Consider the following 14,318-nt stretch of genomic DNA (forward strand, 5'->3'; position numbering starts at 1 on the left):
TTGCCTCTTTATAAAGGAGTCAGTCACTGCCAACATAAAGTTAAGAAAGCTAGGCGCTTTCTCCCTTTGGTCTTCTGTTCCCATGATCCTCCTTCTACGGGTACTGCTCTCATATTTGCACAGGCTCTCCTATTAACCAGAGCACTCCAGAGAAACTAACTCTAACTTGATGCTTATAGATTATCCTGAACAGATCGTAGCTTTATCGAATATTAGTGTATGTGCTGTTCATTGTTCAGAAGCAATAACAGGGTTGGGGTGGGGGCACGGTTTTATGTCTGACCATCTTTGGGTTACTCTCTTGAAGAGAAGATTTTTTGTTTGCCTGTTTGCTGGTTTTTAAATGCATGACAGGGCAAGAAGTCGTTTCTCAGTTTCATTTGTGCTGTTTGAGTGTTTTCCCACAGAGGTCAGCAGGATCACACTTTTTGCATTATGGATTTCCTAATATAGCATGCAACTGAATGAAGGAGAATGGTCATAGTGACTCCCTAGTTGTCTGCTTTTAATGCTTTGGGGACAGACAGGGCTGCTGCATAGTAGAGACAGCTATACCATTTGGAGCATTTTCTAGGAAAGCAAAGATTATTTACAATAATTGAAATAGTAATTTCTCCAAACTATTCAAAACAAAATTTCTTCCGTGCAAACTTAAATGGGAACCTTTGTTGTCAGCAGAGCTTCAAGTACCGCACTCCCCACAGTTTATAGTAGTGGGCTTGGCCTGTGTCTACCTTGTAATATTTAAATCTCACTGGCTTATTGGAATGGGCTTGCTGAGGGCTTATTCCCTTCTTGTAACTAAACATACAGATTAATAACTAGTTTATTTGCATTTTTATCTGAGGGGACACAAGTTCCCTTTGAGGAAGGTAGAAACCATTTTTAAAATTTAATTGTAAGAGGCAGTCAAATTAACTTTGCTTAGTGTGGCAGAATCCAGTTTACAATCTGTAATACTTTAGCTGTGTAATTTCATGTAATACATTGACAGCTTTAAACTTGGCATTATGCCCTCAGATTCAAGTAAACATACTACCACTACAATCTTTCTTTATCTTTTGAATTAAACCCTGGGGGGTAATTTTTTTTATTTTTCTTACACTTTGGTTTACTTGTCATTTTAATAGTGTTTTCCCCTCTCTTCCCTCTTCTCCTTCCTATGTCTCCCTCCCTCTGTTCCCTACTTCCCTTTCTTTGCATGCCACCTGGATCTGCAGATGAAATTAGTGGGGACGGTAATATTTATTTTCACATTTTGTGTTACTGCGATGATAATTATGGAAATAAATATAGTTTAGTATTTAATAAAAGGCAAAATGTGCTTTTGATCGAACAGAACCAAGTACAAAATGGTATGCAAAAATGATATTTTAAAAATTGCTTAGGGCTTTGGCATGGAAAGGATAACATCAATTTCTTAATCACATTTTAGTGATAACTTTGAGTTGTATGTATTCCTAGTAAATTTTCTAGATTTCATTATTAAAATTTTTCTGAGAGTTCTTAAAAAAATGTCAAAAGCAAAATTAGTAACACTTGAAAGCCGTAAATGGTAGAGGTCCATAGACTGTTTCACAAGTATAGTATCTATGTGATAATTCTTAGTTTGGGAATGAGATAGTAGAAAGGAAAGAATGAAAAATGATTTTAAAGACTCACAAAAACTAACAGAATTAGGGAAATAACAGCAATAATGATAACTGGTTTTTTAAACAGTAGATAGCACTTAAGGTAGAAATTTAAAAATTTTAAATCACATACTATGTCTTAGGCTTCCCATCTACTTGATATACTGCTTGCATGAAACTAAACTCCTTTATACTAAAAGAGTAAGATTTTATAAACTAAAATTAAGAAGGAATCGTGGCCGGTTATGGTGGCTCATGCCTGTAATCCCAGCACTTTGGGAGGCCAAGGTGGCAGATCACCTGAGGTCAGGAATTTGAGACCAGCCTGACCAACATGGTGAAACCCCATCTCTGCTACAAACACAAAAAATTAGCCGGGCGTGGTGGCGAGTGCCTGTAGTCCCATCTGCTCAGGAGACCGAGGCAGGAGAATGGCGTGAACCCGGGAGGTGGAGCTTGCAGTGAGCCAAGATTGTGCCACTGCACCCCAGCCTGGGCGACAGAGCGAGACTCTGTCTCAAAAAAAGAAGAAAAAGAAAGAAAAGAAGGAATTGGGTTTTTTTTCCTCCTGATTAAATGAAAGAATGCTTTTACTGATGATTTCACCTATGTTCATTTTTGCAATAGGATAGAGATATTGATAACTTGAGTATAACGAGCTAAGCAATTTCAGTAAAAGGTCTTAAAAGTGCATGTTCTTCACAGGATTTGAAGTCAGAGATTTGAGCTTCATTTTTAGACTGATTCTGTGATAATAAATTAGCAGCTGCAATTCATCAAGAGCTTTCTGCACATGACATTTTACTGACTTGATTTCTCATTCTCACAGCAGTCACTCAGAATATCACTGGGTATTGTCCTCACTGTTTTGCGGGTGAGGAAAGTGATAATCAAAGGATGAAGAGGGACTGTAAGGCTGCTAGAGGCAAGTGGTCAGGCCTTAGGCTCCAGCCTTGCCCTTTTTCCACTGCCCCATCTGGTCAGCAGCTAACCAGCTGAGGGATTACGAGCAAATTGCTTTATCTCTTGGGTCTTCATCTGGGAAAGGTCTCAAGTGGTTGTTGTGAGGATTACTCTGTAAGCATCAAATTTTAGATAAATGTCTGCAAACATTTTCATGTATTTTCCCCACCTATGAATTTCTGAATACTATGAATTAGCCAGGGCAAGTGTATTTAACCCATTTTACAGGTGAATAAGCTGAGCTGTGAAGCTAGTCACTTATTCTTGGTCAGTACGGCCCATGGACCAAATGTGGCCCACCTGTTTTGTATGCTACAGTGTTTTGCCTGTGAAATAGGGATGGTGATCATAGTACAACCTCAAAGCATTTTGCTGAGGATTAAATGACAATATATGTAATTATTTACAACAGAATCTAGTATATGGTAAGCTCCCAATAATACGATTAGTAGTCAATGCCATTATTAAATATAGAATGCAGACCTAGCTTCCTTTGTGCCCAGGCTTTGAACCTGTTTCCTTTTTTCTTCTTATTTTCCTTATTTTTTGAATTAAACCTTGGGAGTAATTTTTCTACTTTCCTTAAACTATGTTACACTAAATGTGAAGGGCCCAGAAGTTTCAGGCTGGACTCCAATTTTTTAGGGCCCTTGAGTATGTAAAAATACCTGTTATATCAATGTAATACTATCTCACAATCCTAAAAGCCAGGAAAGAAAAGCAAAATACAACCGCATCAATGTCAAGAATTCTTGGGAAGGCTGGGTGAAGTGGCTCCTGCCTGTATTCTCAGCATTCTGGAATTACACTTGAACCCAGGAGTTCGAGACCAGCATGGGCAACATGGCAAAACCCCATCTCTACAAAACAGATAAAAAATTAGCAGGCATGGCGGTGCATGCCTGTAGTCCCAGCTATTTGGGAGGATCACTTGAGCCCAGGAGGTGAAGGCTGCAGCGAGTCAACATTGCACCACTGTACTCCACCCTAGGCGACAGAGCAAGACCCTGTCTTCAAAAACAACAAAAAAGGAATTCTTAGAAATACACACCACGTATTACAATTTGAAAACTCGTATGTAGAAGGTTATAAACTTTTGCAGATCGTGTACCTGCAACATTGCTGATTTTACTCCATGAATTCTCTGTTCACATTGCCTAATAGTACACACACCTGCACCCCAAATATAAGTAATTCCCAGACAGCTTTGATATATCCACAAAGATTTTATATACAATTCATACAGCTAAAAAAAAAAAAAAAAAAACCATGAAATATACGGATTTTCTCTTGTGATTGTATGAATTAACTGAAATATATGCAACATGATATTTTCCACAATGTATGCTAGCCTGATACGTATTAGCCTATTTATTTTTACTCCTTCACAATTATTTTAGAGGTTGGTATCTCTACTGAGGATTTTATAAAATGAGACAGTCCCTGAAGGACTGCTGTCAAACCAAAAAGACTGGCTGAGAGTATCAGCACACGGGAATCCTAGATCCTCAACTGCCAGGTCCTTTTCAGAGAGCCTTCAGAAGAAGCAAAACAATAAGAAGAGCTACTGTTGCTTGATGATCTGTTATGTGCAGGGCACATCTCGGCTTTCTGTTGTGTCTCCTGTAACCCTCATAACAACCCTACAAGGTGGGTGCTGTTATTTTACCCATGAGGGCACAGTTGAAGCGTTGCCAGGTGAAGTGGCTTTCCAGAGCGCACGCGTTTTTCCCCAAATGGGTTTGTGTATTTTGTCACATGTTTTGCAGCTCTACCATTCACTTCTGTGCTGCCTCACACAGATTAAACCCTTTGCCTTAGTTTCCTAGGGGTACAGTGTTCCTTTACTGATTGCTGCACTGCATTCATTCTTTTGGTTTAACATGTGTTTCTTGAGGGACCTTCTCTGTGCTAGGCACTGCTTTAGCTGCTGAGGACACAGTGTTGAGCAAGATACATGAAGGTTCTACTCTGGTGGCTGTTCGATTCTGGAGAGGTGGGCATACAGTTCACAGGAAACAAAATTATATCAGGTTGTTATAGGTAATGAGGAAAATGAGCCAGGGAACATGATTAAGAACAATGAGATGGGGGCAAATTAGTTTGAGGAGAGATCTCTGAATAGGTGGCTAAACCCAGAATTGGCTCTAGGCCGACGTAAGCTTTGGTGCATGGTAAAGCCCTCAGTTGGAGGTCACTGCCACTGGTGTTAGCAGCAGCTTTATACCCTTCTTCATTAAGGCATTTTACAACCTGTCACCTGAGAGACTTGGGTTTCTGAACAGGCTTTTAATGAACCTTTTCAGCCATATGAAGCTGTGGTACCTGTGGTGACAAGTGCAAAACATTTGCTTAGTAACGCCATGAGCTACTTGCAGGGTTGTAGAGACTCTTCAGCAGTTTGGGTTACAGGGCAGCCTTGGGAAGGGAAGCAGAAGTGCAGAGTTTGAGTGGCTCTGTCTCCCAAAATCCTGCTGCAGCAGAGCCAACTCATATGCTTCACTTCTAAAGGCACATGCTTTATATGAAAGGAAGCAGTGAGGGTGCCAGGGCTGTTGTGTGGAAAGGCAGTTTTAGTTGCATTCATTTTCTGAGGAGAGCATCCCAAAGTTGAGCATGTTAAACTGTGGAATCAAAAGAGAAATGATTGCAAATGGCCATTTGTGTGGCTTCTGTTGCCTTAGCTATTAGAGTAGATTCCTCCCTTGCTTAGTCCTTTTTGTTGCAAGTGTGTTAACAGCTTTCTTCCATCCCCAAATTTTCTTTTACAGAGTCTTTTGATAAGCCATCTTACACAGAAGCAGAGCTATAGGCCTACAGATGCCAATTTACTGTTCTTAGGGTTCGCTGAAAACAGATTCAGAGGGAGAAATACAGAATAAAAGAATGTATGATTTGGAGTCTATTAAAACTTTTTTAATATGAGTATTCTTATAAATGTAAAAGAATAATATAGATTGTCTGCCTGTAATATAGGACTTAGGAATAGTTTACAAATAATAACTGTCTCAAAGAGAATTGATTCATTGGTGTTATATTCTGCTTCCCCAACTTTTTTTTTGCTGTAATCACTTTTAATGATGATTATATAATAAGAAGTGAATTCTTCCACTTGTAGATTTCATCTCAGTCATTACCATAGATGTGGAATGATTGATATCCCAGTGACTGTAAACCACATATATTCTCTATTTTCTTTGAATTCTATACGTTTAATATCTGAATGCAGTAATAAGGCAGCACAGAAGAAAGAACTTCTAGCTTTTAGTTTCTCTGGTGTCAAACAAGGATGCTAGGTCAAAATATCAAAATAGAGCTCCTTGAAAATGATGTATCACAAAGTACTGTTCCTGCTTTACTGACTCACAAGAATGGCCCAGCAGTTAAAATCCTTATACATGGAGCAGCTAAAGATTTTCCTTTTTCCAGAAAAAGAAAAAAGACAAGGCTGAAGTGATTTTTCAGTATAGTTGTTACCCACATGAATGACTGTTTTCTTCAGATGGGTATTTTTAAAGTTCCTGTTAATATAGTGGTGGATTTTTAAGTTGGTGTGTTACCCCAAAAGAGTAGATAGATACATTGGAACTTCTTGCCACGATCTCAGAAAACCTCATTTCAATATGCTGCTTATTCTCCTTTTTTTCTTTTTAGATCTACCCTTTTGACATTAATGCCTAAAATATCTGAGTTTGAAAGTTAGGAAACAAATTCCTGTTGCATTTCTCAACCCTGAGCAAATGGAATGAATTAGCACAGTTAATCTCAAAAATTAGGCTGCCATTTATTTTCTAAAGGTTCCATTCAGATTATGCTGTCAAGTCTAATTGTTAATAAAATCAAATACTGTGTTTTGGAGATACTGGTCTTACTTGGAGAAAGCCCAGTAGACAACTGTAGTTTTAAACATGTATTTGGTGTAGTTGAGGAAGAGCTTTGCGGTTGGTAGCTTGGTTAATTTGAAGCATATACATAGTTGTTTCATGTCTTTCTTTTTTTTTTTACAAGGGCTTTCTGTGTTAGCCCTGTTTGCTCTCCGATAAACAAGTCTGTGTATTATAACGTATTGGACAATGATGTCACTTTTATTTCTGTAAATGACTCATGTGTGAGCAAAATTTGAGTAATAGTGTTTTAAGAATATTTCAGCATGGTAGAGGATTTAAGCAGATCACTTTGCCTATTTTAATTATATGAAATACCAGGAGGTCAGTTGTTTAACCTCTTTCAACGTATCTGTTTCTTTTCCTGCAGAAACAGATGATTATGCTGAGATTATAGATGAAGAAGATACTTACACCATGCCCTCAAGTAAGTAAACTTCTGATTTTGTTCTTGCTCAGACTTGACAGATACCTCCTTGCATTTAAAAGTTATTGATACTTACTGTCTTTTTAGAGCCATTTTTAATACTTCCTTGGGTGCTGAACAGAAATATTCTTTTCAACCTTTACCATTCTATATTACTTACATATGCCCACTCTAAGGTCAGAAGCCTAAAACTCAAATGTCTGTAACAATTTTTAGTTACAGGATTTTTGTAATCTTGTTTTCTGACTCTATCACAGTAGAACCTTTATTGATTAGGGTATTTTCTGTCTGTAGAAAGTTAGTATTATTGGTTAAGTATATATGTGAATGTGTGTATGTATACACACACAATATATATACACACACATATATGTATAATACACATACATACACACACACGTATACCCATACATTCACATACATATATTCAAAGATTTGCAGTTTCCCCCTTGAAATTGTTTATTCTTTGTTGCCATTGACTAACCAATACAAATAGCTTCTAACCATCGTCAGTCTGTACACCTCAGGGATGGGAAGTGTGGGGAGAGAAACAGAACTCTTAAAGGACCTTCATAGAGCCCGGAAATGTCAAGATTCTCCTTCTCTCTGTGATATGCAACTTGTTGATTAAGGAAAGTCTTGAAGCCCGAGGTCTCATGTTGGAGTGTGTAGTCTCCGGATCTTGAATTAGATAAGCTCTTGAAATTTCATTTGCATAAAAAAAAATTATTTTTTAATTTTCTTTTTTTTTTTTAATGTTCCACACAGTACTGGCTTGAGTATAAAAAAAAAAATTAAACCTGCCTTTTAAAGAGTCTTCAGAAGTCTTAGTAGTTAATTCAAAATCTGAATGGCCTGATTTTAGTAGAGCCATATATATTTGTAAAATAAATGTTATAGGTGCCTTATTGTGTTATATAAATATTCTTGTAAATATTCTTATTTGAATGTTCTGTATACATTGAGGAAGCATTACCAGAATGAAGAGAAACAACCCAGTGTTGCCTTTCAAGTGTGCATTGTGCCCTGTTGACCTATGTCCCCTTTCAAGAGCGTCTTGACTAGAGAGTTATTCAAAAGAGGCCAGAGCTGAAACTTGTGTGTACATTTTGATTGCCAGTATCAGTTTGGAAAAATGTTTAAACTTAGGTTTAACTTTTTGGCATGGTGGCTCACATCTGTAATCTCAGCACTTTGGGAGACAGAGGCAGGAGAATTATTTGAATCTAAGAGTATGTTACCAACCTAGGTAACATAACAAGATACTGTCTCTCCCAAAAACAAAATAAATTAGGTGGGTGTGGTAGCACACGCTTGTTGTTTCAGCTACTCAGGAGGCTGAGGTGTGAGGATTGCTTGAGCCTGTGAGGTCGAGGCTGCAGTGAGCCCTGATTGCACCACTGCACTTGGCCTGGGCAACAGAGTGAGACCCTGTCTCAGAAAAAAAAAAAAAAGAAAGAAAAAAATATCAAAGCACTTGTTTACTTTTTTGATTAGCCATATAGTCACTTGTACATTCCTGCAGATACTCCAGTTTTTATTTTTATATTTATTATTTATACTTGAGCAGCAAATGTCCAACATGGATTTCATCCATACCCCACAAAAATAAGTTATAGAAACTGATGAGATAGGAACTTTAAAGCATTGTTTAACTAACATTGAGTTAACTTGAAGATATTTAGTTTTTACTTGTATTTAATTCTTTTAAATTCATATTTGTGCTTAAAATATTTTAAAAATTATTATTGAAATATTCTCTTCAAGTTTGTGTTGCCAACCTAATTGCTATTAGTTATTTCTAAGCAAGGTCTTCAATTTTTTTCTCTCTTAATTGCAATACAGAAAGCTATGGAATAGATGAAGGTAACAGGATTCCTTTAAATTAACTGCATTTGCTTGCAATTGCAACCTATGGAGTGATATGGGATGTTTCAGTTTTTGGTTAACTTATTTTTAAACTATTTGTCATTGGTTTACTCATACTGTTAAATCAATGGAACTACTAGCTAAAGTGATTTTAAAGAGGAAAATAACTATCTAAAATTTGGGTTGAATGTTCTGTGTTTATAATTTGATAAACCAGGGAGAACATGTAAAAATATTTGGCTCTTGGTGTATTTCATTGGTGATTACACTACTGGAATATATATGCGATAACCTATGGAGATGAGTTTCTTACCTGAAATAAATCAAAATACAAAGTAGCTAAATGGGTTATAATTAAATCTATTACATTCCTAATGGGCATTTTCTTTCCATGTGCCTCAAAAACCTACTGAATAATTTCTTTTGTATAAATTACAATAACAATATATTAATTTGGGGCAGATCGTCTCAAAAGTATAAAGTATTTATGATTTATAATGTTGATATGTCCAACCTTGATTTTGAGTCATCTAATTTTGATTTAATTTTGAGAAACTACCTCTTTAAACTCTTTTAGCTCCATGAGTAATATAGAGCTAGGATTATCATGAAGTGGAAAACTCTTAAACTTTCAAAACATAAAGTTTACTTATGACATAATTTTATGTTGCTTCCATATTTGCAAACTGTAGTTATTTGTAAAATAATTGCTTTAAATAACTGTGCTTTTATAGCCTTCATACTAATAGTTCTTAATAATTAAGCATATAATTTAATAGTTGGAGCAATTATTTAGAAAACTATCAAATAGATATAAAATAAATCAGAAATGTAAAAACTCCTAGGAACAACATGAAAAATATCTACCTTTAGTGGAACTCTTTGTTTCAGTAGTTTCTAATACCATAACTAATTACATGAATTCCTGTGAAAATATCGTTTAAGAGAATTCCACTCTGTTTCATTTTCATAGATTGATGTGCCACAGATGAAACTTTTACTTATGGATGATCAAGAAATATGTCAAGTGTTAGTTCTACGTTTGGAATATTTTACTTAAGTATTAATATGTGAATTATGTTTTGCAGCCAGGGATTATGAGATTCAAAGAGAAAGAATAGAACTTGGACGATGTATTGGAGAAGGCCAATTTGGAGATGTACATCAAGGCGTTTATATGAGTCCAGTAAGTCTTTTAAGACTACCAAACAACTAGATTAATTTTGACTATTTAACTTTAAATTGCTTTTGTTTGTCTTTATGAGTCCTTAGTTCTTCTAGGTATTAATATTTACAGGTGTCTTTTATAAAGCTCTTCATAAATGTCAACTTATACTTGGCATAGTCAGAAACCAAAAAGTGGCAACAATAGCTCCTACAAGGCTGGGCCTTTTATTCATTTTACTCTCTCAGCCTTTGTCATCGGTAATAGTTTTTATAGGTGACTGTTCTTTGGATGGAATTAGCAAATCAGACGAGAGTCAGAAACAGTCAATATACCTAGTTTACCCGCATTTTTGAGAGAGAAACGTTAATTTGCCCCAATTTACCCTCCAAAAGAGATCAATATATTTTTAAAAAGATTGCTTTAGGCCAGGCGCAGTGGCTCACGCCTGTAATCCCGGCACTTTGGGAAGCCGAGGCAGGCGGATCACGAGGTCAGGAGATCGAGACCATCCTGGCAAACATGGTGAAACCCCGTCTCCACTGAAAATAGAAAAAAATTAGCCAGGAGTGGTGGCAGGCGCCTGTAGTCCCAGCTTCTAGGGAGGCTGAGGCAGGAGAATGGTGTTAACCCGGGAGGTGGCGGAGCTTGCAGTGAGCGGAGATGGCGCCACTGCACTCCAGCCTGGGCGACGGAGCGAGACTCCGTCCCAAAAAAAAAGAAAAAAAAAAAGATTGCTTTAATAATAGCTTGATGGAGGTATCATTTGCTTACTATGAAGTTCACTCTTTTAAAGTATACAATTTGGTGCTTTTCAGTATATTCACAAAGTTGTGCAGCTATCACCACAGTCAACTGGAACATTTTCTTCACCTCAGAAACTTTATACCCATTAGCAGTTAATTCCCATTCCGCCCTTCCCCAGCCTCTGGCAGCCACTCTTGCACTTTCTGTCTCTATAGATTTGTATATTCTGGACATTTTGTATAAATGAAACTATGAGATTTTATTATTGGCTTCTTTCACTTAGCATAATGTTTTTAAGATTCATCCATGTTGCAGTATGTGTCAGTACTTTATTCCTTTTTATTGTCAAATAATACTCTTACGTATAGATATATACCACCTTTTGTTTATCCATTCATCAGTTGATGAATATTTTGGTTGTTTCTACTTTTTGACTATTAAAATGTTTCTGTGAACATTCATATATGAGTTTTTCCGTGGAAATATATAATATATATGTAATATATATATTATATATATTTTTTTTTTTGGTGAGACGGAGTCTTGCTCTGTCGCCAGGCTGAATGAAGTGGTGTGTTCTCGGCTCACTGCAACCTCCACCTTCTGGGTTCAGATGTTTCTCCTGCCTCAGCCTCCTGAGCAGCTGGGACTACAGGCGTGCACCACCACGCCCAGCTAATTTTTGTATTTTTAGTAGAGGTGGGGTTTCACCATGTTGGCCAGGATTATCTCGATCTCTTGGCCTCATGATCCACCTGCCTCGGCCTCCCAAAGTGCTGGGATTACAAGTGTGAGCCATTGTGCCCGGCCCTGGATATATGTTTTTAGTTCTCTTTTGTATATGCCTGTTAGTGGAATTGCTTCATCATGTGGTAACTATTGTTTAACTCTGTGTGTGTGTGTGTGTGTGTGTGTGTGTGTGTGAGAGAGAGAGACAGGATCTTGCTCTGTCAGTCAGGCTGAAGTGCAGTGATGCAATCATGGCTAACCGTGGCCTCAAGTTTCTGGACTCAAGTTCTCCTCCCTTGTAACTAGGACTACAGGCAAGCGCCACCACACATAGCTAATTTAATTTTTTTTTGTAGAGACAGCATCTCTCTACATTTCCCAAGCTAGTCTCCAACTTCTGGATTGCAGGCATGAGCCACTGAGCCAGCCAACTTTTTCTTTCTGTTTTTTTTTTTTTTTTTAAGGACAGGGTCATACTCTGTCATGGCTTTCTGCAGCCTCAACCTCCCAGACTCAAGTGGTCCTCCCACCTACCAAGTAGCTGGGACTACAAGTGTGTGCCATCATTCCCAGCTAATTATTTTATTTTTTTTAGAGATAGGGTTCCATGATGTTGCCCAGGCTGGAGTGTTTAACTTTTTGATGAACTGCCAAAATGATTTCCAACACAGCTGTACCATTTTATATTACTAGCAGCAGTGTATAAGAGTGCAGATCTCCACGTCTTCACCAACAATTTGTTATTGCATGTCTTTTTAAATTAGATTGGTGATTTTTTAAATGACATTTTAGACTAATAGTACAATCATGTGCCATGTGTAATGATGGGGATACTTTCTGACAAATGCATCGTTAGGCGATTTCATGATTGTGCAAACATTATATGGTATACTTACGCAAACTTAGATGGTCTAGCCTACTACATGTCTAGGCTATATAATATAGCCTGTTGCTCCTAGGCTACAAACCTGTATGGCATGTTACTGTACTGAATACTGTGGGCAGTTGTAGCGCATGGTATTCATATGTCTAAATACAGAAAATACTGTAAAAATACAGTATAAAGTATAAAATAATGGCACACTCATATAGGAGTGTGAAGGCCTAGATTATTACTGTACACTACTATAGGCTATAAACACTACACTTTGGCTACATTAAATTTATCTTAAAAACTCTTATTAAATTAACCTTAGCTTATTGTAACCTTTTTACATCATGAACCTTTTAAGCTTTTTTCTATTTAAATTTTTTAAACTTTTTTCTTAACTAAGACACAAACACATACAGTAGGCTAGGCCTACACAGAGCCGAGATCATCCACATCACTGTCTTCAGCCTCCACACCTTGTCCCACCGGAAGATCCTCAGCGGCAGTAATGTGCATGGAGATGTCATCTCCTAGGGCAGCAGTACCTCCTTCTGGGTACCTGCAAAGGGCCCTGCTTGAGGCTGTTTTACAGTTAACTACTTCTTGTTTTATTTTGTTTTGTTTTATAAGTAGAAGGGGCTGGTGTGGTGGCTCATGACTGTAATTTCAGCACTTTGGAGACTGAGGCAGGAAGATGACTCAAACCCGGGAGTTGAAGACCAGCCTGGGCAACTTAGTAAGACCCTGTCTCAAACAAAAATTTGAAAATTAACCTGGTCTTGTGGCGCACACCTGTAGTCTCAGTGACTTGGGAGGCTGAGGGAAGATCACTGGAGTCCAGGAGGTCAAGGCTGCAGTAAGTCTTGTTCACACCACTGCACTCCAGACTGGACAAGAGAGTGAGACTCTGCCTCTAAAAAATAAATAAGTAGGAGTACACTCTAAGATAACAATTAAAAGTGTAGTATATTAGAGAAAAAGAAAAAGTATAGTAAATACACAAACCTGTAACATAGTTGTTTATTATCATTATCATGTATTAATCGCTATACATAATTTATGTACTATTGTATGACTGGCAGTACAGTAAGTTTGTTTACACCAGCATCACCATGATCACATAAGAAATTTGATTTCTATGATGTCACTAGGCAGTAGGAATTTTTCAGCTTCTTTATACTCTTATGAGACCACTATGGTATATGTGGTCCATCATTGACCAAAATGTTACTTTGTGGCACATGACAGACATGCTTACTCAAGAAACTGTCTTTGAACTAGAATAGTAGCAGGTGAACAGAGATGGCTCTAATAAAGTTACAATAACAGAGAAAATTGACTCTTATTTTATACCCCTGCTTGGAAACTACAAATGGCCATTTTTTTCCTCAGTAACTCCATGTTTACCCATTTTTAAATGTCCTTTACATGTGTACTAGTGATGCTCTGAGCATTACTTTTATAACCCAAAAGTTATAAAAGGTTTTTATCAGAAATAACAGATAATTGCCACCAATAAACTAACCAAATTAGTTCAGTGTTTTAAAGTTCAGTTTTGAAAGCCTTTTACTCTTGTTCTTATATCAAATTGTATGATTTATTATATATTTTAGCTGTTTTTACTCCTTTTTCAATTTTTTTAAACTATGGGTGTATTATCTGTATTCCACATTCTCTTAACTCTGCACTTAGGGGCAAAGTGGAGTAGAAGGAGCAATGGATCCAAATTTAGTGGGAAAAACAACAACAAACAAATTTAGATCTGGCTCTGCCTCAGTTTGAGATGGGGGGAGATAAGGTGACTGCATTACTGGAATTTAACTAAATTATCTCTGAGCTTTCTGTAATCTCTACAATTCCTGATAGGTAAGCATTCTAAAGTTCCCAGAGTACCATGACTTACACACAGCCTATAGCAGGATTAGTGGACTTTATTTCATTCACTTTTAAAATACGTAATCCATTTTAGTTACGAAAATACAAGATAATTTTTTAAAATAGCCATAATCTTTATTTATTTATTTATTTATTT

General features: G+C 37.1%; 1 protein-coding gene across 1 annotated transcript in view; it reads left to right on the forward strand.

The window, feature by feature from the left end:
- Window positions 1–14,318, forward strand: part of PTK2 (protein tyrosine kinase 2) — a 309,021-nt gene that overhangs the window by 185,613 nt on the left and 109,090 nt on the right. The window contains exons 16-20 of the mRNA XM_011938127.1: window positions 17–100; window positions 1,221–1,238; window positions 6,849–6,905; window positions 8,751–8,771; window positions 9,863–9,960. Coding sequence (XP_011793517.1) covers window positions 17–100; window positions 1,221–1,238; window positions 6,849–6,905; window positions 8,751–8,771; window positions 9,863–9,960 — 278 coding nt within the window. The remainder of the gene's footprint in view (window positions 1–16; window positions 101–1,220; window positions 1,239–6,848; window positions 6,906–8,750; window positions 8,772–9,862; window positions 9,961–14,318) is intronic.

The sequence above is a fragment of the Colobus angolensis genome, unplaced genomic scaffold, assembly GCF_000951035.1.
Source record: "Colobus angolensis palliatus isolate OR3802 unplaced genomic scaffold, Cang.pa_1.0 Scaffold17, whole genome shotgun sequence".
NCBI lineage: Eukaryota > Metazoa > Chordata > Mammalia > Primates > Cercopithecidae > Colobus > Colobus angolensis.